Source organism: Salvelinus sp. IW2-2015, linkage group LG5, assembly GCF_002910315.2.
Source record: "Salvelinus sp. IW2-2015 linkage group LG5, ASM291031v2, whole genome shotgun sequence".
Taxonomy (NCBI): Eukaryota; Metazoa; Chordata; class Actinopteri; order Salmoniformes; family Salmonidae; genus Salvelinus; species Salvelinus sp. IW2-2015.
Genome location: NC_036844.1, coordinates 11,694,559 through 11,720,625, shown reverse-complemented (window position 1 = coordinate 11,720,625; position 26,067 = coordinate 11,694,559). Strand labels below are relative to the sequence as shown.

At 39.8% G+C, this 26,067-nt stretch overlaps 1 protein-coding gene across 1 annotated transcript in view; it reads left to right on the top strand.

The window, feature by feature from the left end:
- Nucleotides 1–1,234: 1,234 nt before the first annotated feature.
- LOC111963913 (high affinity cAMP-specific and IBMX-insensitive 3',5'-cyclic phosphodiesterase 8B) overlaps nucleotides 1,235–26,067 on the top strand; it is an 85,117-nt gene continuing 60,284 nt past the window's right edge. Inside the window, exons 1-2 of the mRNA XM_070443553.1 lie at nucleotides 1,235–2,078; nucleotides 23,700–23,756. Coding sequence (XP_070299654.1) covers nucleotides 1,797–2,078; nucleotides 23,700–23,756 — 339 coding nt within the window. The 5' untranslated portion in view covers nucleotides 1,235–1,796. The remainder of the gene's footprint in view (nucleotides 2,079–23,699; nucleotides 23,757–26,067) is intronic.

The following is a 26,067-nucleotide window of genomic DNA, read 5'->3' as shown; positions in this document are numbered from 1 at the left end:
GTGGCTTTCACTTTCACTTGAGTCATTTTCTGTTAAGATATTTTTACTTTTACTCAAGAATGACAGTTGGGTACTTTTTCCACCACTGTGCGCATGAATGTTTGCGTGCTATGTACACTCTAAGTAGTCGGAAGTGCTTTTTTTCATGTTATTCATTGGATGTTGAATACATGTTCTCTGTCCGTCAAGAACATTTCACAGATTTTAATGGGTTAGGACAGTTTTATTGCAGGACAGTTTTATTGCTTTTTTGTCATTTGCATAAGTATTAGCCCTACCTAGACACTAATCTAAGGTTATTTTTTATTACATTTTTCCTGTAAATGGTTCAGGGTAGGATACTTAGGTAAGCTGGTCCAATATCTGTGTAAAAGGGCAGCTGCTGCCTGGAGAAGTTATTGTGGATTTATCATATGAAACACACACACACACACACACACACACACACACACACACAATCTCTCTCACATGCTCTCTCTCTCACACACACAAATGTTTTAAATTCAAATGATTTGTTATTTTCTGTGTTTGTGTATGTGTATGATTGCAGTGGCAGGTGAAATAGACAATAATTGATAGCCTAGAGACACATTTACAGATCATTAGTGCATGTGTTACTAAGTTTTGTCGGACGTCTCTACTTGGACACCTATGGATATTATTCCAGTCTTCCAGTCGCTGACCAGTGGTGACCGGCTATGATGGTGCGCACTGGAGCGGATGACATTACAGCAGCCTATACAATCATTATTTTCCCTTTTGTGCTTCACCTATTTGCACATCGTTACAACACTGTATGTAGGCCTAATATGACATTTGAAGTGTCTCTATTCCTTTGGAGCTTTTGTGAGTGTTATATTTACTGTACATTTTTTTTGTTTGTTTCACTTTTGTTTATTATCTATTTCACTTGCTTTTACCAATGTACACATATGTTTCCCATGCCAATAAAGTCGTTTGAAATTAATTGAATTGAAGAGTGAGAGAGAGAGAGAGAGAGTGAGAAGACATTTTAACATTTAAGTCATTTAGCAGACGCTCTTATCCAGAGCGACTTACAAATTGGAAAGTTCATATATAGTCATCCTGGTCCCCCCGTGGGGAATGAACCCACAACCCTGGCGTTGCAAGCGCCATGCTCTACCAACTGAGCCACACGGGACCACCTAAGACAGAGAGCGAGACCTAAGGCCAACGAAATGCGATGGCCAGATAGTGAAGACATGAGCGAGTGTGATCCAGCGATTTCATGCGCGTTTGTCTTCCAATCAAATATGATTTGGATAGGATGAGAACAGGAGCGTCTTTGTTTGACATAATATAAGGACATCCTGGTGGTTACAGATGGTTACGTTCGCAGGCTGGGCTATAGCCTATAGGCTAGAGAAAATCATTTCATTAATCGACATTATTGCGAGCCATGATGGAATTACATAACGCCTATATGCTGCAGTCTATAATAACGTAAATGGTGCTATTTTCTCACTGAACGACTGAATGTGAAACGCAGAAGCAGCAGGACAGATCGCAGAGGAAATCACATTGAGCTCCACATAACGAATCGAGGAGCCGAGAGCATGCATGAATTAACAGAGCCGAGGGTTCAGCGGCGATACTAGAGAGATGAAGGAGCTTTCGTTCTCCCCTTGATGTGTTCAACCGGCCACTGGGGAGAGACAACCAGGAGCAGCCGATGCTCGGAGAGAACAGCGGCCGCAGCGCCAGACATCGGCGAGAGCGATAACTCAGCGCTGTTTACTGTCATTTGAGAGCTGGCACCAGACCCACGGCGAGGCATGGGCTGCGCTCCCAGCATCCACGTCTCCCAGAGCGGTGTGATCTACTGCCGAGACTCGGACGAGTCCAACTCTCCGCACCAGACCACCACCATCTCGCAGGGCACCGCGGCCACCCTACATGGGCTGTTCATCAAGACGGACGCGGCCGATACCATCTCATCCGTCATCACCTACCAGAGCAGGCACTCCGGAACCAACTCTCAACGAGAGAGAAGAGAGAACAGCCGGGGACACAACTGCATCGAGGCGGAGACCCAGACCAGTCACACCAGTGTCAAGGTAGATAGATTCGCTCTTTCACAATCACAGGGAATGAATCAATCAGTTCACGTAGGCCTGTATTCTGTTCAGCCGAATTCCTGACCTGTTCACAAGGCCAAACATTGTAGTATCGTATCAATTAGCTGCTCCTAATTAAAACCAATTATCCATGAAGCTTATTCCGTCTTGCGTGGGGGGATAGCTAGACTGATACCATTCATGAATAACGTTTTGTGTTCATGGAAGGTCTTATTATTGTTTGTTATCTATCTATGTGCAGTCAGTGTGTTGAGGTAGAATTAGCAAACGGGTTTTGTTTTGTTTTGGGGGCATACCCTATAGGTAGCTCGGGCATTCCTGGAGTGATTCATCGGATCATACATAAAATATAGAGATGGAAGTTCTAGTCTGGTAAGATTTGTCAGTTGGCGTCATCATGACAACAACTTTTCATTTCTGAAAGGTTTAGGGTGAGTGAGAGCGTGATTGAGTGAGTGAGTGACACCATGGTGAAAGTGCGATGCACGATAAGAACATTATAATTAACCCTCACCCTTTGGGGTAGTGTACGTTTTTTAACATAACATAATTTTAGCATTATGTCATGATGAGCACATGTTCAACTTAATTAAAAACATGTTTTCAATCTCAAGAAGTTAAATAAGAAAAATGACTATAGTAAGTGCCTATTAACTGCCAAATAAAGTAACAGGGTTGACCAGTTCACCTTAAATCAGCCATAAATCCTCTTGTGACAGGGTGAATGGAAGCTAGTTGTGTGCAACAGAGGGGCAATTTAACCTTCTACTGCAGTGGGCTAAATCAGGGTCACACAGTGTTTCTTGGTAGTCTTAAACAAATCTACTTTGAAACCAAAACATACACCTCACACACATGGTTATGGGCTTACAAAAGAAGACACCTGTACCATGTCAGATATAGAGTTGAAATGAATTACATTTTGAGTTTGCATCCCAATATTACACTTTATATACGTCACAGAAGACTGAAATATATATATATATTTAAATGGGCATAGAAACACTAGATTTTTGGCTGTAAAAGAAAATAATATATATATATAAAATATCAATAACAATCCACATATGAGGCCACTAGTCATTTGACTGCAGGAAAGGGCTACTGCAAGCTTCACAAAAAAAACATGTAATTGTTAAAACATTTATAGCCAGTCTATCTATGGGTAACAGGGTTTGTTACCACAAAACACCAGAGAATTGCCAAAAAAGAGTAGAACCGGCTCACCTGCTTTTTCACTATAATTTGACTATTAGATGTTTATAATGTTTCATTTGAAAAAAAATATTTTAAAAGGAATAGATTCACGATATTAAAATGAGAATTCACGCAAAATGGTTTACCTTAAAATGAGGAACAGGTTTTTTTGTGACTTTTTTTCTGCCCCCCACCACTGTTATTTTTTGGCTGTTTCACCATTGAAGGGATGGTTCGAGACTTTGGCAATGAGGCCCTTTGTCTACTTCCCCAGAGTCAGATGAACTCATGGATACCATTTGAATGTATCTGCGTCCAGTATGACAGATGTTAGAGGTAGTTTCGCAAGCCAATGCTAACTAACTTTAGTGCACTGACCTCCAGTGATTGCGCTAACGCTAGTTAGCAATTGTACAAACGTTAGATAGCAACTTCCTTCAAACTGCACGCAGAGACGAAAATGGTATCCACGAGTTCATCTGACTCTGTGGACGTAGATAAAGGGCCTCTTTGCCAAAATCCCGGAATTATCTCTTTAAGGATGCCAGCTTTAACATGAATCACTAATCACATTAAATAATCATCTTCAGAAATAACGTAGTCAAAGCAACAACATAACTAGGGGCGTTATAATGAAGGTGAAAACTTGTAGAAATGTTGGGGTTAATTAATAGGTTTAAATCTTCAGAGAAGTCACATAGATGGTGCACAGAGAGACAAATCAAAATGCAGAATTTTGGCACTTTAGCAAGTCTTTATTCAAATAAAAAATCTGATTTATTGAATTCTCCATGTGGTCTATATTAAAAGGCACTTCATTTAATATAACAGGCTTTTAAAAACCAATATTGGTGTGCAACTTCTACTTAAAATACCCAAAGGATGAAAAAAGGACTCATTTTGTCAAACGACCGTTCTATGAACTCATTGCTCAAAACTCTTAAGTGACACTTTGAACCCTCTGAGGCTCAATCATGCTTAATAAAGCAGGCATAGGTTTGACACTGTTTGGTAGGTGTACTTTCTGCTCTCTGAGGGCATAGGCCTGGGTTGCTGTTATGGATTATGTGACAAATGTATCAGGGTACAAACAGCGTTATACAAATAAAACATTATTGACTAATTGATCGATAGACAAGCTGACTGATTAATTAACTGACCGGCCGACTGACATCTCTCATCTGTAATGTCATCAGTATGACACAGTGTTATGTGGGTCATATAACAGAGGGGTAACGGACTTCGCAAAGGGTGTCACCGAGAGTCTAGTGACAAAGTAACATGTGACGTGACAGGGCTGGCTGGACTGGATGAAATGTGGACATCTGAGAAACGGGTTGTAAACATGAGGAGCATGTCAACACACACTGTGTGTCTGTGTGTATGTGTGTCTGTGTGCCTGTGTGTCTGTGTGCCTGTGTGTCTGTGTGTCTGTGTGTCTGTGTGTGTTTGTGAGTAAAGCATGAGGGCAGACCGACGCAACGTCATCACCTTACTGAACTCCTTTCACCACTTCCAATGAGGCTGAGGTAACCGTTCACGTTCACATTGTGGATCGTCCATTCCAATGGATATCAGGCCTGAATGGGGCCGATTCGGACCCACGTTTACGTAACTGTCTAGCACAGTGGGAGGGAGGCCTGTGAAGCCGTACCTTGTGAAGTGTAATGATATACGATGGCTTATTGTCGTTACGGCCTAATAACTGAATGGCCTTTATAGATCTGTATCATGAGTTGAGGACAGATGAGAGATAGAGAGAGGGAGACTCTTTCTCTCGCCTTTCTCTCTCATGGTACTAGAAGGTATCATTGATGCTATTGAGTGTTGAAGCCCTGGTGATGAGCTCATTCTATTCCCTACAGGACCTCAGTCATGTTGTTGATAAGCCACCCAAACACTGGTGTGTGTGTGTACGTGTGTATTCGTGTGTGTCTGTGTAAGAGCAGTTGTTGTTTACCCCTGTGGACAGAGCAACAGTGCAGGGTTGTGAAGTGAATAGTCACATGTGAGAGGGCTGATGATGTCGGGCTTTACTCTGTACACTCCAGGGCTTCTCACACAGCCTGTCCAGTAGGGAACCTCCACTCTGTGGATGCAGGGTTTTGTTACAGCCTAGCACTAACTTGATTCAAATAATCAATGGAAGATTAGTCTATATTTTTTATTATAACAGGTGTGATGTAGTGCTGTAGCTCCTTGAGTAAACTGTGTGTAACCTAACGTAGCAGGCGTAAAATAAATATATATACTGTTGGGGGAGGTTCTCTTCTGCACTGTTTAAAAAAAAAATGTAACAACATGTTTATTGATTTTTCTTCTTTAACAAGACAGAAATAAGCAAAAATATGCCATGAAAAAAATAACAGCAAAACCACATCAAAAGTTAACAGCAACAAAAAATAAAAAATAAATAAATGATAAAACATCTAAGAAGTGTTACAGAAGCATAAAACCACCAAAATTACATTTTCCAGTGGTCTGATCTAATAGGATAGAACGTATTCGGGACAAATTTCAGATGAAACACAGCGCCACAAGCCAATCGGATATCTCTCACCACCACCCCACATGCACACAAATCATAGTACACTACCCAGAGTTCCCTTCGTTAGCCAATATTTCACCCACATCACTCTGCTCAACAAAATCCCCAAATGGTCCACAAACCTTTTCAAATGTGTCTTGTTTACACTTAACCGTATATGTTATATTTTCCATTGTTAGGCAAGACGACATTCCCCTAAGCCATTGGGCAATACTAGGCCTGTTCACACTTTTCCAGGCAAGAGCTATCAAGCGTTTTGCTTGCAACAAGCACAAGTGTTTGTACTTGGTTCTTTAGATGAGGATTGATTGGGTAGAACCCCAGGATAAACACTTTGGGATGGAGAGGCAATTTTACTGATACTATTTGGGATATCATATGTGATACCTCCTTCCAAAAATCTTGAATTTTCTCACAGTCTCACAGACAATGAACCAGAGATCCTTTAAAGTGATTGCACTTGTAGCATATATGTGGAATTGTACTATTAAACGTATTTAACTTAGCAGGGGTTACATATGTTCGCATCAACCAATTGTATTGCAATAGTTTTAGCCGAGTATTCACAGTCTGTGTCTGAGCCTTAATACATGTACTGATCCCAATCGTCCAAGACTATGTCCTCCCGAATATCTTCCTTCCAAGAGTTCAGTTTGTGCCCAGAGGATTCGGTTGAGCCAGACTCATATTGTATAGAGCTGAAATTCTACCCCTACCATTACAATGGGTTGAGATGGTATTTTCTAAAGTGGACAGAAGGGGTTCTGTTAGATTTTGGTTTGGGCAGCCGTGAGGAAGCTCCTTAGCTGTAAATATAACAAATATAAAAAATAAAAATAAAATGTTTTCGAGGAATGTCATATTTTGCTATGAGTTCTTCAAATGACATAAAAAGACCTTCTTTATACAGGTCTCGAACTTTCCTTGAACACTTGCTGGACCATAGTTGGAAACCCGGATCAGCTCTCCCAGGAGGGATACTGTGGTTTCCTCAGATAGAACTAAAACATGACAAAGAATGCGTTTCACCAAGGAACTTCTGCACCTCATACCAAACGTTGATCGTATTAAAAACAAAGGTGTGTCTTGTTATCAGCTGAGTAAATGTAGAGGTTAAGGGGTGATTTGGGTACAACTGAAGACATTTCCATCTCCATCCACGAAGGGAGAGACACGGAGGTAAAATAGTACATAGGAGTGCGAAGCTGAGCTGCCCAGTAGTACCACTGGATATTAATGCAAATGGAGCCCCCCTCTGTCATACGGTAGGTACAATAAGGACAAGTGAACTCTGGGACATCTGTTATTCCAGATAAATATCATAAACATATTTTTAAGCCTTAGAAAGAGGGATGGAGGTGGCGGCAAGGGAATGTTCTGAAATAGATACAACAGTTTTGGGAGAATGTTAATCCGGCCAAATAAAGATATAGGTGAAGATGACCATCCATCTATCGATTGAGTTATTGAATCTACGACAGGGTCATAGTTAGTTGAGACTATGGGGTCAATCTCTGGCGCAATACGAATGCCGAGATATGTAAAGCATTCCGTTGCATTAAAAAAAGATGTCAGAGGTGTAGGTCTACGTCTTTCCTCCTCCTTTAGCATCATATTTGAGGATTTTGCATTATTTATTTTGTATCCTGAGAACGCCCCAAACTCTTTGATTAGGTCCAGAATTGCGGGTATGGAATTGCACAAGTCTGTAAGAAACAAAATTACATTGTCTGCATAAAGGGCAATTTGATGTTCCATCTGATCTATTCTGATACCTGAACTATTGGGGTGGGACCTAACAGCTATGGCTAGAGGCTCAATGGCTAGGATAAACAGGAGAGGCGAAAGAGGGTAGCCCTGCCTAGAACTCCTGCAGATGTCAAAAGGTTTAGATTCTGAATTAGTAGTAAGGATCTCTGCAGTGGGATTTGTATATAGTATCTTCATCTATTTACAAAAGCTCTTACCAACACGAGTTAACACTTCAAAAAGGTAGGGCCACTCAACCCTGTCGAAGTCCTTCTCTGGTCCAGCGTCAAGATCACAGTGTCTGATGACCCAAATCTAGCATGTAGAACATTTATCACTCTCCTAACGTTATGAAATCCTTCACGACCTTGAATAAGGCCATTGTGGTCTCTACCCAGCACATCCGGGAGAAAACCCTCCAACCTCCCCGCAAGTGCTTTACAAAGAACCTTAGTGTCAGAATTCAAATGTGAAATAGTACGATAGTAATCACATTTGGTATGCAGCTTTCCAGGTTTTAGGAGCAGAGTGATCAGAGCTCCTCTTAAAGAAGGGGGCAGGAGACCAGTTTCGTAAGATTTCAAAAACATCTCCAGGAGGGGAGTGCAGTTTGTTCTTAAATCTCTTGTAGATGTCAATGGGCAGCCCATCTGGGCCAGATGCCCTCCCCACCTTTATACTATCAATTGCATTGAACATTTCCTCCACAGTCAGCTCAGTATTAAGAATGTCCTTAGATTGGAGTTTCCCAATATTTCAGATGAATCTATCTAAAAACTAGCCTGGGTATCAGTTTCAGGAGGATACTCTGATACATATAATTTTTCATAAAAGGATTTAAAGGTATTGTTCATCTCCCGAGGGTCTACCGTCACAGCTCCCCCTGCATCCTGAATTGATTGCCCTCTCTTCCTGCTGCTGTTTGATTCGCCAGGCCAACAGCTTCCCAGCTTTTTCGCCCTAGTCATAATATGATTGGTTAAGTCTCGTTAAGCTTGTTGCAGCTCTACCTGCAGAAATTATGTTATTTTGAGCCCTGAGCAAGAGCAACACCTTGTGTGCACCTGTGGAGTTAGTGAGGAACATTTCTCTCTCCAGAGTTTTAATTTTGTTTTCAAGTAATTTCATTTTTTGACGAGTATTTGTTGACTTGGAGCTGATTAAATTTATAATTTGACCCCTTATGAAAGCTTTATAGGCTTCCCATCTAGTACAAGCTGAAGTCTGTGCTGTATTCATTGAAAAGTATAGGTCAATTTGCTGTCCAATGTATTCTGTAAAACTTGTATCTTGCAGCCATTTAGGTTGGAAGTGCCATTTAGGTGGAACACCAACTAAATTAGAATCGGAGAGTGGTTAGAGATGACAATGCTATCATAGAAGCAATCTTCAATTTTAGAGCGTAATGCTGCAGAGATCAAAAAATTCTCGATTTGGGAATGTCTGGTGAGTGCTAGAGTAACAGGAGTATTCCACATCATCTGGTTTAATTTCTCTCCAAATCTCTATTAAGTTTAAATCCTTCATAACGGATAAATTCTGGCTCCATCTCCAGAGCCTCGGGAAGCCACCACTCTAGGAATGAGCAAGCATCGCTCCCCTCAGCACCTTTGGGGAGATGTACTAGTCTCAAGTTCGATCTCCTGCTGCGGCCCTCCAAATCAACTAGTGTATAGGTAAGCGATTCAACCTTTTCCTCAAGAGTGGTGGTCGTTGCCTGCAGGGCTATAATGTTGTCTTCGGTTCCAGAGATGCGTACCTCAGCCTGAGAGATTTTGCCCAGCACATTCTTTGACTTCCTTTTTAACGTTGTCCACTGCAGACAGTACATTTTCAGATTTGTAGAGAATTCTGTATTCATATCTTTGATGGCCTTGAGGATATCTTTGGAGCTAATGGCACTGCACTTGTTTATCGCCTCAGTCCTGCTTCCACCACTAGCACATGAAGCTAGCATGGCGCCTTCTTCCTCAGACTCTAAACTTTCACTCGTTAAGTCTGACTTTTTGGTGTGACTTTTCTTTGTCGGCATTGTGGGTTTCAGAAGCTAATACACTATTACTGCCTTTCCTGGTACATTAAGCTTAAGGGTGAACTTATTTCAGGATTTCTTTCAAATTTGTAGCGGACCTAAAAAAAAAAGATGTGACTGATCAGCTCTGCGCCATACCAGAAGCCGTCTTCTGCACTGTTGAACCAATCAAGTAAATGTGGAGGAGGAGTTAAACTGGAGTGTTGCTTTGTTAAAACCTCTTAGGGCTAGGCCCCTTTTTTCTCCACTTCCTGTCTGAATGACGTGCCCAAAATAAACTGCCTGTAGCTCAGGCCCTGGAAACACTTTGAAGTTTGTAGAAATGTTAAAATAATGTAGGAGAATATAACACTATAAATATGGTAGGAGAAAATCCAAAGAAAAACCAACCAGAATTTTTTGTTTTTGAGAAACCATCCTCTTAGAAATGTAAGAGTAAGGTCATATTGAAATTAGCTCCCTGGATGCAATTCCTATGGCTTCCACAGGGTGTCAGCAGTCTATGTTCAATGTTTCAGGTGTGTAACTTAAAAAACGAATAAGAAATATCAGTTATAGCAGAAGGACACAGTCTTGTAAATTCGTGTTTGCGCGCGACATGAAGACATTACACACCTGCTAAAATCGGTTTCCTATTGAACATACTTCTTTCCGTAAGAAATATTATAGTTTAATTACATTTTAAGGTATCTGAGGAGTAAATAGAATTGTATTTTGACTTGTTGAAACAAAGTTTAGGGGTAGATTTTCGGATTTCTTTCTCTGCATGTTGAACGAGTGGATTACTAAAATCGATGGCGGCAACTAAACAGACTTTTGGGGATATAAAGAAGGATTTTATCTAACAAAAGGAAACTACATGTTATAGCTGGAACCCTTTGAATGACAAATCAGAGTAAGATTTTCAAAAAGTTAGTGTGAATATTTAATCGTTATTTGTGAATGTATGAAACCTGTGCTGGTGGAAAAATATTTTGATGTGGGGTGCCGTCATCAAACAATCGTATGGCATGTTTTCACTGTAATAGCTACTGTAAATCAGACAGTGCAGTTAGATTAACAAGAATTTAAGCTTTCAGCCGATATAAGACACTTATATGTACATAAATGTTTAAAATCCATAATATTTATGATTATTTATTTGAATTGTGGGCCCTCCAGTTTCACCGGAAGCGGGACTCCTATCCCTAAGAAAATCTGAAGTCGCATCATAGACTCTCTTTCCATTTCCCCTGAAATCCGGATGCATCCGGGTGTTTCCGACCCCGCAGTGTGTGCACTGTGTAACACATTTTTGTTTTGTTTTCTTAATATCTGTGTAAGTAATGGGTCTTGCAGGTCCATGGTCTTCAGGAGTGTTGACCTCATTTCTACCTCATATGTAACCTCTGTCACAAGCTCATAACTCATCTCTCACACAAACCCTCCATACAAGTCATCTAGCTGCCCATCACTTTCCTGACTCTCTCATGACTTTCTATCTCATGTACTGTATGATGTCGTTGTTGTTGTTTTTCTAAATTACTTGTCTTTTTAAAGTTGCTTTAAAACACAGATTATTTATGTAATGAATAGCGCTATTAAAGTTGAATACATTATTATTTATTATTACTTCAGGAGGCTCTGCAATCGTTGCCTGACGACTCAAACTGAATTATGACATTTTAGTCGTTTTATCAGACGCTCTTATCCAGAGCTTGTGGTTAAGTGCTTGCTCAAGGGCAAATCGTCATATTTCTTTCCACCTAGACGGCTCGGGATTCGAACCAGTGATATTTCAGTTAGTGGGAAAGGAGTGGGGGAAAAAAGGTCTAATGGTCACCACACATGCCAGTATTTCATATGACAGAAATGTAAATACAGTTGAAGTCGGAAGTTTACATACACCTTAGCTAAATACATTTAAACTCAGTTTTCACAATTCCTGACATTTAATCCTAATAAAATGTACCTGTCTCAGGTCAGTTAGGATCACCACTTTATTTTAAGAATGTGAAATGTCAGAATAATAGTAGAAAATGATTTATTTCAGCTTTTATTTCTTTCATCACATTCCCAGTGGGTCAGAAGTTTACATACAGTCAATTAGTATTTGGTAGCATTGCCTTTACATTGTTTAACTTGGGTCAAACGTTTCTGGTAGCCTTCCACAAGCTTCCCACAATAAGTTGGGTGAATTTTAGGCCCATTCCTCCTGACAGAGCTGGTGTAACTGAGTCAGGTTTGTAGGCCTCCTTGCTCGCACACGCTTTTTTAGTTCTGCCCACAAATTGTCTATAGGATTGAGGTCAGGGCTTTGTGATGGCCACTTCAATACCTTGACTTTGTTGTTCTAAAGCCATTTTGCCACAACTTTGGAAGTATGCTTGGGGTCATTGTCCATTTGGAAGACCCATTTGCGACCAAGCTTTAACTTTCTGACTGATGTCTTGAGATGTTGCTTCAATATATCCACATAATGTCTCATGTTTAATTCATACCGTGGTTTTACTAAATGTTGATAAGCAGTGTTGGGGCTAAAGCATTACAAAGAAACACGTTAGAATCTAATCCTGAATGCCGGTGTCTATTTCACAATCCACTGTGCACTACTGTCTCATCAGCCAGCCAAGCACTTTATGAACTTGATCTCCACTATAAAAAGCATCTAGACATTATCTCAAATTTCTTTTAGACTAACATTTTGTTTTCAAGAGCGGAGATTTGTATAAACCTTGATGTCTGTCTCTCCGACATTTGCAACATTGTTTCAATATTCAAATTCAACTGTCTTGGTGTGTTTGGACCATGATAGTTTGTTGGTGATGTGGACATCAAGGAACTTTAAGCTCTCAACCTGCTCCACTACAGCCCCATTGATGAGAATGGGGGCGTGCTCGGTCCTCCTTTCCTGTAGTCCACAATCATCTCATTTGTCTTGATCATGTTGAGGGAGAGGTTGTTATCCTGGCACCACACTGCCAGGTCTCTGACCTCCTCCCTATAGGCTGTCTCATCGTTGTCGGTGATCAGGCCTACCACCTGTTGTGTTGTCGGCAAACGTAATGATGGTGTTGGAGTCGTGCTTGGCCATGCAGTCATGGGTGAACAGGGAGTACAGGATGGGACTGAGCATGCACCCCTGAGGGGCCCCAGTGTTGAGGATCAGTGTGGCAGGTGTGTTGTTTCCTACCCTTACCATCTGGGGGCGGCCCGTTAGGAAGTCCAGGATCCAGTTGCAGAGGGAGGTGTTTAGTCCCAGCGTCCTTAGCTTAGTGATGAGCTTTGAGGGCACTGTGGTGTTGAAGGCTGAGCTGTAGTCAATGAATAGCATTATCACATAGGTGTTCCTTTTGTGGAGTGTGAAGTGCAATAGAGATTGCATCATCTGTGGATCTGTTGGGGCGGTATGCAAATTGGAGTGGGTCTAGGGTTTCTGGGATAATGGTGTTGAGGTGAGCCATGACCAGCCTTTCAAAGCACTTCATGGCTACAGACATGAGTGCTATGGGTCAGTAGTAATTTAGGTACGTTACCTTGGTGTTCTTGGGCACAGGGACTATGGTGGTCTGCTTGAAAGATGTTGGTATTACAGACTCGGTCAGGGACAGGTTTAAAATGTCAGTGAAGACACTTGCCAGTTGTTCAGCGCATGCTCAGAGTACATGCGCTGTATGTTGTGAATGTTGACCTGTTTAAAGATCTTACTCACATTGGCTACAGAGAGCGTGATCACACAGTCGTCCGGAACAGCTGAAGCTCTCATGCATGCTTCAGTGTTGCTTGCCTCGAATCAAACATAGAAGTTATTTAGCTCGTCTGGTATGCTCGTGTCACTGGGCAGCTTGCGGCTATGCTTCCGTTTGTAGTCCGTAATAGTTTGCAAGCCCTGCCATGATCTGACGAGTGTCGGAACCGGTGTAGTACGATTCAATCTTAGTCCTGTGTTGATGCTTTGCCTGTTTGATGGTTCGTCGGAGGACATAAGACATCACTACATGTATATTTTTTCTGTATAAACATAAAATAGCATTAAAAGTTTAAAAAAAATTATCACAAGGATTGACTTTCAAAAGTAAATTTTCATAAAAGAAAATAAATAAAAATATATAAAAAGCCAGGGGTTACAGTTGTGTAAACAGTTGTGTAAACTTATGATAGTGTTCTAAGAATACAGTGTTCTTTTTGTTATTGACTAGTTCTAGAGATTTTATTAGATATTGGATTTCAATTAAAAATATATTGCATTCAGGGACAGATTTCAAATATTTGTTTTTGTGTCTCTAAAATTTACCGGAGAGAATGAAGAAATTAACGACTCACTCAGTGCTTTTGTTTTCATTTTAATAATAACATATGACGTCCTCCATTGTAAATACATGAGTCTTATTGATACACGCTTCAAAATAACTTCACAGAGTCAAACTCATAAAAAAAGTGTATAATAGTTTCTCCTTCTTTATCACAGAAAATGTCCTCTACATCCATGTATTTTTATAACAAGTTATTGAAAGGGTACATTTTGTGCAAGATTTTAAAGCTTCTGGATGGGGTGTGTACGTACGGTCACTGTGGGTACGACATCATCGATGCACTTCTTGATGAAGCCAGTGAATGATGTGGTGTACTCCTCAATGCCATCGAAAGAATCCCGGAACATATTCCAGTCTGTGCTAGCAAAACAGTCCTGTAGCTTAGCATCTGCGTCATCTGACCACTTCCTTATTGAGCGAATAACTAGAACTTCCTGCTTTAGTTTTTGCTTGTAAGCAGAAATCTGGAGGATAGAGTCAGATTTGCCAAATGGAGGGCGAGGGAGAGCTGTGTACGTGTCTCTGTGTGTGGAGTAAAGGTGGTCCAGAGTTTTTTCCCCCCTCTGGTTGCCCATTTAACATGCTGGTAGAAATGAGCTAAAGGAGATTTAAGTTTCCCTGCATTAAAGTCCCCGGCCACTAGGAGCGCCGCCTCTGGATGAGCATTTTCTTGTTTGCGTAAACATGTGTTTATACTTCAATATGTTTATACTTCTGTGTACATAATTAAACAAAATCATACATTTTAAGTATTGTAAAAGAGATATTGCGTCTGTCATTATTACTTAAGTTGGTATAGCCCAGAATGATAAATTAGGCTACAGACAGTAGGCTATGCAAGCCATTCAAAGGTAGTGTTTGCCCTCTATAGGGCATAAGAATGAATGCCCGACACACGCAAGGTATCTCCTGAGAGTTACTTGTCATGCAAGTAACGATGCAACGTAACGAGTTACCTTTAAGCGTAATGTTCCCCAACACTGTTGATGAGTCTGTTGTTTCATGCAGACCATGTAGAATCTGATCTATAACTTCACCATGTTAGATCAGACTGCATGGTAAGAAGACATTGTATAATTCAAATACCATGACTACACATAATCCTGAATTAATCATGAATAATGATGAGTGAGAAAGTTACAGAGGGTCAAAGATCATACCTCCCCTGTTATTGGTAATGGTGAGAGGTTAGCATGTCTTGGGATTATGATCTTTGACCTGTAGCTTTGTCACTCATTATTATTCACAAATAATTCAGGATTATCCGTAATCATGGTAGAATCCACATTAATGTAGAAGTATTTCGAAATATATTATATTCTTATTTACTATAAAAGGGACTCAAAAATGACATAATACATTATTTCCCATTAATTTCTATTGGGCCCAAAATAATCTGAAACACAACCAAAACAAACAGCAAATGCATCCAACAAGTTTGTAGAGTCACAAGCTTGATGTAGTCATTGCGTGATAGTAATATGGGACCAAAAACTACACTTTTGGTGACTTTTTTTATTAGACTCTTTAGGGGTGTCAATAATTTTGACCCCTGCCTTTAAAAAAAAAAGTTAAACTTTTTAAACAAAACCTCTTTCTCTGAGCAATTGTAAAATACTATAATTTTCCATTTTTTTATCATACAATATAGATCAGTATTTGAATGATTTATTTTATACTGTCATTTATGATAATTGCTCAAGGGTGTCAATAATTTTCAGACCCCACTGTATGTAGGTTACTCACTGTAAGTGAATGTCATTGTGAATGCAGTGAGAGATGTGTACCTGTCGTTATGATGCAGTAATGTGACCTTGATGGTTGCTTATGGCTTCATATTTCCTGTCATGAACACACACACACACACACACACACACACACACACACACACACACACACACACACACCACACACACACACACACACACACACACACACACACACACACACACACGTAGATGGTACTCTGTGTTCTCTGTTACAGTATAACACAGCCTGTTCTATTTCAGGACCAGACAGACAGACAGACAGACAGACAGACAGACAGACAGACAGACAGACAGACAGACAGACAGACAGCAGACACAGACAGAACCAGACAGACAGACAGACAGACAGACAGACAGACAGACAGACAGACAGACAGACAGACAGACAGACAGACAGACAGACAGAGCAGGCAGGCAGGCAGGCAGGCAGGCAGAGAGGCAGGCAGGGAGGCAGGCAGGCAGGCAGGGAGGCAGGCAGGCAGGCAGGGAGGCAGGCAGGCAGGCAGGGAGGCAGGCAGGTGTCAGCTACCAGGTGGTCTGATGAAAGGCTTTTTTGAAGTGGAAAGGATGCAAGTTTTTTTTGTTTTTGTGTGAGAGAGTGTGCTAATGTATCTGAGAGCTTTCAGGGAACCATAGTGTTTTGTTTTTTTATCTGGACCAGCGCTACAACACACACACAGCACTGTGGACGCATATAGGCCATAATAAATGGACACTACATGAAAAGAGAGAGAAACGGAGAGAAAGAGAGAGAGAGAGAATAATGCTCTAACCTGTCTGCTTAATAGTGCTGAGCTATTAGTGTTTTTTTTAGGTTGGTTCGGTTTCAGTTAGATTATTACAAAATAATAACGGTTTTTCGATTTCGGTTTTGATCCTTTTTTACGTTAAATGCATCATGAAATATTGACAGTACAATGATTTTAGAGCTTTTTAATGGAAATTTCTAAACGAATAATTGTGAACATTCAATTGCCAAAACATTGAAAATATTCAGTTTTCTCTGTCAGGTCCACATTGGGTAGACATCAATTGAAAAATAGGAAATTATTATGAAACAATAAAATATTAAAGTTGTGTATATTACTTTGTTTTATTTGATGACTTTATTATTTTTAATTTTAACTGACTTTGCCTAGTTAAATAAAAATAAATAAAGTAGATAAGGCATACTTTCACAAACTCTCTGTCCCTCTTGTCATTGTGTTTTGTACATTCCTCTCTCATGCAGTCTATGCGGTCTGTGTGTATCTAACCTAACGTAGCAGGTGTAAAAGTGTATCCGTCCAGAGATCTGTATATAATGATAAGATGCTCATGCTTCCACTCTTACAATGGGAGTCATTTTCCCAAAGGCGGGAAGGCAGGTGACAAGCTTGCATCCAAAATAAGCCCATAGAAACTCATTGGGCTTATTTTGTACAGATTTTGGCGAGAGTAAAACCTCTTGCTTCACCTCTTCCTCTCTCATCCGTCTCTGCCCGAGCCAGAAGAAACATGCACGTTTCTGCACTGAACTAGGTTGAATATTTGATTAAACTCCCTTCAGTCCAGCATCCCACATAGTTCTTGACTTGATTTCTCTCATGAATTAGTTGATCTCTCACACACCAAAAAATCGAACCGACATCGGTCAATTAGTTGTTTAATAAAAAAAAATAATAATAATAATTTTGGTTAATCGCTCAGCACTACCTCTAAAGAATCTAGAGTCCAGTCACTCTATGACAGTGGTTAGATGAGAGACTGCTGCCTGTGGTTTTTCACACCCTCTAGTCTATACCCTTCAATACACTCTCTATACACCCTTTCTATACACTCTATACACTCTCTAATACACCTCTATACACTCCTATACACCCTCTATACACTCTCTACACCTTCATACACTCTCTATCACCCTTCTATACACTCTATACACTCTCTATACACCCTCTCTATACACTCCTATACACTCTCTATACACCCTTCTATACATCCTATACACCTCATACACCTTCTACTCACTATACACTTCTATACACTCTCTATACCCCTTCTATACACTCCTATACACCTATCACTCTCTACACTCTTCTATACACTCTCTATACACCCTTCCTATACACCTTCTATACACTCTCTATAACACTTCTATAACACCCTTCTAATCATCATAACTCTCCTATACACTCTATCACTTCTAATACACCCTTCTATTCTATACATCTCTAACACTCTCTATACACTCTTATACACTCCTCTAATTAACACCCTTCTATTACACTCTATACACACCCTTTCTCATACACTTCTATACACTCCTAATACACTCATACACTCTCTATACACCCTTCATACACTCTCTATACACTCTCTATACACCCTTCTAAACACTCTCTATACACTCTATACACTCTCTAAAGACTTTCTATACACCATTCTATACACTCTATACTCTCTATACAGTTCTATACACTCTATACTCTCTATACACTCTATTATACTCTCTATACACCCTTCTATACAGTCTATACCTCTATAACTGCTAACACTCTATAAAGTCATACTTTATACTCTCTAACACCCTTCTATACACTCTAGTACCTCTATACACCTTCTAATACAGTCTATACTCTCTATACTCTCTATACACCCTAACTCTCCTATAACAGTCTATACTCTCTATACTCCTTACACTCATACTCTTATACACTCTATACTCTCTATACACCCTTTATAACTCTCTATACACTCTATACTCTCTATACAACCCTTCTATACTCTCTATACTCTCTATACACCCTTCTAATACCACTCTATACTCTCTATACACCCTTCTATACACTCCATAACTCTCTATACACCCTTCTATACACTCTATACTCTCTATACACCTTCTATACATGTCTATATCTCTATAACTCTCTATACACCCTTCTATACAGTCTATACTCTCTATCCTCTCTATACACCTTCTATACATCTATCTCTCTATACATCTATCTCTCTATACTCTCTATACACCCTTCTATTACATCTATATCCTATACTCCTCTATCCACCCTTCTATACACTCTATAACTCTCTATACACCCTCTATACTACTCTATCTCTTAATACCCCTCTATACATCTATACACCTATACTCTCTATACACCCTTCTATACACTCTATACTCTCTATACACCCTTCTATACACTCTATACTCTCTACTAACCCTTCTATACAGTCTATAACTCTCTATACTCTCTATACTACCCCTTCTAATACATCTATACTCTCTAAACTCTCTATACACCTTCTATACACTCTATACCTTCTATACACCCTTCTATACACTCTATACTCTCTATACACCTTCTATACAGTCTATACTCTCTATACATCTCTATACATCTATACTCTCTATACATCTATACTCTCTAATACACTTCTATACTCCTCTATAACTCTCTAAACCCTTCTATACACTCTATACTCTCTCTATACACCCTTCTATACATCTATACCTCTCTATACACCCTCTATACTCTATACTCCTAATACTCTCTATACACCCTTCTATACAGTCTAATACTCTCTATACTCTCTATACACCCTTCTATACACTCTATACTCTCTTACACCCTTCTATACAGTCTATACTCTCTATACTCTCTATACACCCTTCTATACACTCTAATACTCTCTATACACCCTTCTATAACACTCTATACCTTCTTACACCCTTCTATACACTTATACTCTCTATACACCCTTCTATACACTCTATATCTCTCTATACCCCTTCTTTATTACCTCTATACTCTCTTATACTCTCTATACACCATACTCTCTATACACGTCTATACTCTCTATACTCTCTATACACTCTATACTCTCTATACACTCTAATACTCTCTATACACCCTTCTATACTCTCTATACAACTCTATAACTCTCTTACACCTCTATACTCTCTATACTCTCTATACCACCCTTCTATACCACTCTATACTCTCTATACACCCTCTATAACACTCCATACTCTCTATACACCTTTCTATACACTCTATACTCTCTATACACCCTTCTATAACAGTCTATACTCTCTATACTCTCTATACACCCTTCTATACAGTCTAACTCTCTCTATACTCTCTATACACCCTTCTATACATCTATACTCTCTATACACTCTAATACTCTCTATACTCTCTATACACCCTTCTATACACGTCTATACTCTCTATACTCCTATACACCCTTCTATACACTCTATACTCTCTATACACCCTTCTATCACTCTATACTTCTATACACCCTTCTATACATCTATACTCTCTATACTCTCTATACACCCTTCTATACAGTTATCTCCTCTATACTCTCTATACACCCTTCTATACACTCTTATACTCTCTATACACCCTTCTATACATCTATACTCTCTATACTCTCTATACACCTTCTATACACTCTATACTCTCTATACACCCTTCTATACACTCTATACTCTCTATACACTTCTATACACTCTATACTCTCTATACACCCTTCTATACACTCTATACTCTTATACACTTCTATAAGTCTATACTCTCTATACTCTCTATACACCCTATACTCTCTATACAGTCTATACCTCTCTATACAGTCTATACACTCTATACTCCCTCTATACACTCTATAACTCCTCTATACACCCTCTATACTCTCTATACACTCTATACTCTCTTTACACCCTTCTCTACTCTCTCTACTCTCATACACCCTTCTATACACTCTATACTCTCTATAACACCCTTCTATAACTCCATCTCTCTATACACCTTCTATACACTCTATATCTCTCTATACACCTTCTATACACTCTATACTCTCTATAACTCTCTATACACCCTTCTCTACAGTCTATACTCTCTATACCTTCTATACACCTTCTATACAGTCTATACTCTCTATACACTCTATACTCTCTATACTCTCTATACACCCTTCTATACAGTCTATACTCTCTATACTCTCTATAATCACCCTTGCTATACACCTATACCTCTATACAACCCTTCTATACACTCTATGGCTCTCTAATACACCCTCTTACAGTCGCTATACCTATACACCTCTATAATACCTCATACCTCTTAATACACTCTATAACTCTCTATAACACCCTTTATCATCCCTATAGCTCTGCTTACACACTTATACAGTCTATACTCCGATACCCTCTACACCTTATACGTCTAACTTCTATACTCTCTTAATACTTCTATACACCTCTACTCTCTATACATCCTCTATACTCTATCTCTCATACACGCCTTCTATACATCTAAACTCTCTCATAACCTTCTATACAGTCTATACTCTCTACTCTTATACAGTCACTTCTTATACTCTCTATACAGTCTATCTCTCTATAGCTCCTCTAATACACCCTCTATACAGTCTATACTCCTATACACCTCTATACTCTCTATATACTCTCTATACACCTTCTATACAGTCTATCTTCTATACTTCTATACACCCTCTATACACTCTATACTCTCTATACACCCTCTATAACAGTCTATATCTCTCCTATACCTCTATACACCTTGCTATACACACTGCTATACTCTCTTATAACACCCTTTCTATACAGTCTAATACTCTCTATACTCTCCTATACACCCTCTATACACTCTATACTCTCTATACACCCTTCCTATACACTCTATACTCCTCTATACACCCTTCTATACACTCTATACTCTCTATACACCTTTCTATTACACTTATACATCTCTATACAACCCTTCTATACACTCTATACTCTCTACTCTCTACCTTACACCCTTCTATAACAGTCTATACTCTCTATACACCCTTCTATAACTCTCTATACTCTCTAATCACCTTCATATACACTCTATACTCTCTATACCTTCTATACACTCTAATACTCTATATACACCTTTTATACACTATACTCTCTATACACCCTTCTATACAGTCTATACTCTCTATACACCCTCTATACACTCTATACTCTCTATACAGTCTATACTCTCTATACTCTCTATACACTCTATACTCTCTATACACCCTTCTATACAGTCTATACTCTCTGTACTCGCTATACACCCTTCTATACACCCTTCTATACACTCTCTTTACATTCTCTATACACTCTCTATACACTCTCTATACATTCTTCTATGCCCCTCTCTGTCCTCCTACACCGACATGGTTCAGGAACCATATCAGACACAGGGACAGGGCACAAGAGACCTGATGAGCTCATTGTTGGCACTAATCGCCATACATTGTTGGCCATACATCAGATCCTAACTGATGTCCCCACAAACAAACACAAACAGTCCCTTATCCATTGAATATGACTGCAGAGCTGGCCTCATTCAACTCTGTAAGGGAGGCCAAGAGGGACAATTAACAGTACTGAGTCAATGAGCCGTGATGAGCTGTGATAAACAGATAATGACAGGTGTCCAAAGAGGCACAGAGACAGATATGGGTCAACGTGAAATACTGCATATGTGGAGACTTGAGATGTCATTGCCACCGGTGTGGGTCGTTCAACGAAATTAGTGCCTTTTGCTTCCCTTTGGTAATTTAAGGAGAAATTGTACACCAATATTGAATTTTAAAAGCCTGTTATATTAAATGAAGTGCCCTTTAATATAGGTCACGTGGAGAATTCAATAAATCTGATTTTCAATATGAATAAAGACTTGCTAAAGTGGCAAAATGCTGCATTTTAACATGTCCCTCGGTGCACCCTCTGTGACTTCTAGAAAGATTTTAAACCCCTTAACTCCAGCATTTCTCCAAGTGTTCACCATCATTGTAAAGCCCTAGTTATTTTGTTGTTTTGACAAAGTAATTTCTGAAGATGATTATTTATTTCATGGTGATTCATTCACGTCTGTCCCTCGTGTTGAATGTCAACCCTGTTACGTGAACTAAATTTTCATTTTAATATGATGAAACTATTCATTTTAAAATATTTATAAAAAATAAAAAAACATTGAACATGTCAAATAGTCAAATCATAGTGTAAAAGCAGGTGAGCTGGTTCTCTTCGGCCATTTTCAAGCATAACACGTCAACCCTCTTACCCATAGACAGACAGGCTAGGAATGTTTTTTTTTATGAACAAATACAAAATAAGCTTGCATTCAATTGCCCCTCTCTGTTGCACACAACTAGCTTCCATTCACCCTGTCACAAGAGGATTTATGGCTGATTTAAGGTGAAATGGTCAACCCTTTTACAGTCAACCCTGTTACTTTATTTGCCACTTAATATGCACTTTTTATTGGCCTTTAAAAAATGTAACCTCATGCGAGGTTGAAGTGGAACATGTGTTCTTTATGACAGAATGTTAAAATTATGTGAAATCAAACATGTTTTTTTCACCAAGTCACAATTCTCAAAAGGCACCGAATTGGTGAAAGGACTCATGTGCATGTTATTTTTGAATCTGCGTTAGCTCCAGTCTGTCAACAGTGTCAGTACTGCTCCTCCACAAGGCATTACTCACATACACCTGTCTGTCTGTATCCCTTAATACTCTTTAAAGAGGCTTGTAACAGACCTGGTCTTGTTGCGTCACTAATAGTGTGAGTGTGTGCGTGGAACATCCTAAGACTTTAGTCGATAGTCCAGTAGCTAGAAATCCTTCCTGCTATAGTTGATACAGTGACATTGCTCAGTAAGCTAACCAAGGTTTGCTCAAGAGTGTAGAGCTTCGTTTTTTTTACTGAGGAATACCTGCTTATGGAGTATTAGCTGGTTGAGACAGAGAGAGAAAGAAAGAGATAGAGAGAGGGGGAAAAGCGATAGCGAGAGAGAGGTTCAGGGCATGTATGGTACCTGAAGAAGAGAGTAAAATGGTGAGCAGTACTCTGTTTCCCCTTTTTCTATGTTTCATTTTTTACTCCTGCTCTCTCGTCTGTTTTTACTCTTGCTATTCATTGTTTTGTTGTTTTTGTTTGAGCTTGAGCTCATTCCATCTCTCTCTCTCTGGTTGTGTTCCAGGTATCAGCCACAGAAGAATGCATAGGACCTATGAGACTGACCCAAGAACCTATTCAGGTAAAACTGCACTTTACATTCTTCTTTATTTCTCCTGATAACAGCATGCTCCAGTTTAGTGGCCACCGTCCGTCAATTATCAGGAGTCTGCTGTATTTTGTTATGCAATTCAGTGATGTTACATGTTGGGGTAGAGCACATCATGGGCAGTTTGTCTCTTCTTCACGCTACTAGAGGCTTTGGAGTGGTGGCCATTTTGATTGGCACAGAAGAGGATTTTAGGATGTGATTAGAAAGCGTAATCAGAGAGATTTGTGAAAATTACTTGTGGGGCCTGTACATTCGATTTGCATTTCAGTTATTTAGCATGCTGTTAGCCAGAGCTGTGTAAAAGTAGTGCATTCAAATAAGCAGGTTGAACAACAGCATAGAAACTCATCAGCGGAATCAAATCATATCAAATCCAATTTTACTTCTCACATGCGCCGAATACAACAGGTGTAGACCTTACCGTGAAATGCTTACTTACAAGCCCTTAACCAACAATGCAGTTCAAGAAATAAAGTTAAGAAAATATTTACTAAATAACCTGAAGTAAAAAATGTAATTAAAAGTAACACAATAAAATAACATTAATGAGGCTACGTACAGGGGGTACTGGTACTAGTCAATGTGCGGGGGTACAGGTTAGTCGAGGTAATTTGTACGTGCAGGTTGGGGTAAAGTGACTCCACCAGTCAGTTTTAGTCATAATCCCAGAATAAAACAAATGCACAAGACAAGTACAGTTACAGCCTTATTCTAAAAATAATATATAAAAAAAATTAATCCTCATCAATCTACACACAATACCCCACGATGACAAAGCGAAAACAGATTTTTAGAAATGTTTGCTAATTTATTCAAATAAAAAATCAGAAATGCCTTATTTACACAAGTATTCAGACCCTTTGCTATGAGACTCGAAATTGAGCTCAGGTGCATCCTGTTTCCATTGATCATCCTTGAGATGTTTCTACAACTTGATTGGAGTCCACCTGTTGTAAATTCAATTGAATCCACATGATTTGGAAAGGCGCACACCTGTCTATATAAGGTCTCACAGTTGACAGTGCATGTCAGAGAAAAAACCAAGCCATGAGGTTGAAGGAGACAGCATTGTGTTGAGGCATAGATCTGGGGAAGGGTAACAAAACATTTCTGAAGTGTTGAAGGTCCCCAAGAACACAGTGGCCTCCATCATTCATAAATGGAAGAAGTTTGGAACCAACAAAATTCTTCCTAGAGCTGGCCGCCAGGCCAAACTGAGCAATCGGGGGAGAAGGGCCTTGGTCAGGGAGGTGACCAAGAGCGCGATGGTCTCTCTGACAGAACTCCAGAGTTCCTCTGTGGAGATGGGAAAACGTTCCAGAAGGACAACCAGCTCTGCACCACTCCACCAATCAGGCCTATATGGTAAAGTGGCCAGACGGAAGACACTCTTCAGTAAAAGGCACATGACAGCCAGCTTGGAGTTTGCCAAAAGGCACCAAAAGGACTCTCAGACCATGAGAAACAAGATTCTCTGGTCTGATGAAACGAAGATTGAACTCTTTGGCCTGAATGCCAAGTGTCACATCTGGAGGAAACCTGGCACCATCCCTACGTTGAAGCATGGTGGTGGCAGCATCATGTTGTGTGGATGTTTTTCAGCGGCAGGGACTGGGAGACTAGTCAGGATCGAGGGAAAAATGAACGGCGCAAAGTAAAGAGAGATTTTTGATGAAAACCTGCTCCAGAGCACTTAGGACCTCAAACTGGGCCAAAGGTTCACCTTCTAACATGACAACGACCCTAAGCACACAGCCAAGACAACGCAGGAGTGGCTTCGGGACAAGTCTCTGAATGTCCTTGAGTGGTCCAGCCAGAGCCCAGACTTGAACCCGATCTAACATCTCTGGAGAGACCTAAAAATAGCTGTGCAGTGACGCTCCCCATCCAACCTGACAGAGAACCTCCCCAAATACAGCTGTGCCAAGCTTGTAGCGTCATACCCAAGAAGACTCGAGGCTGTAATCGCTGCCAAAGGTGCTTCAACAAAGTACTCAGTAAAGGATCTGAATACAATTGTTTTGTTGCAAATATGTAAAAAATAAAAATAAATGTTTTTGCTTTGTCATTATGTGGTATTGTGTGTAGAATGATGAGGGAAAAAAACAATTGTATACATTTTTGTATAAGGCTGCAACGTAACAAAATGTGGAAAAAGTCAAGGGGTCTGAATACTTTCCGAATGCGCTGTATGTCTATCTACAATATGTAGATTGCGACTGTTTTTGTATTCACTATGGGATGTGATCTCAGTGTTTCCATTAGTAGTGGTGGCAAGGGT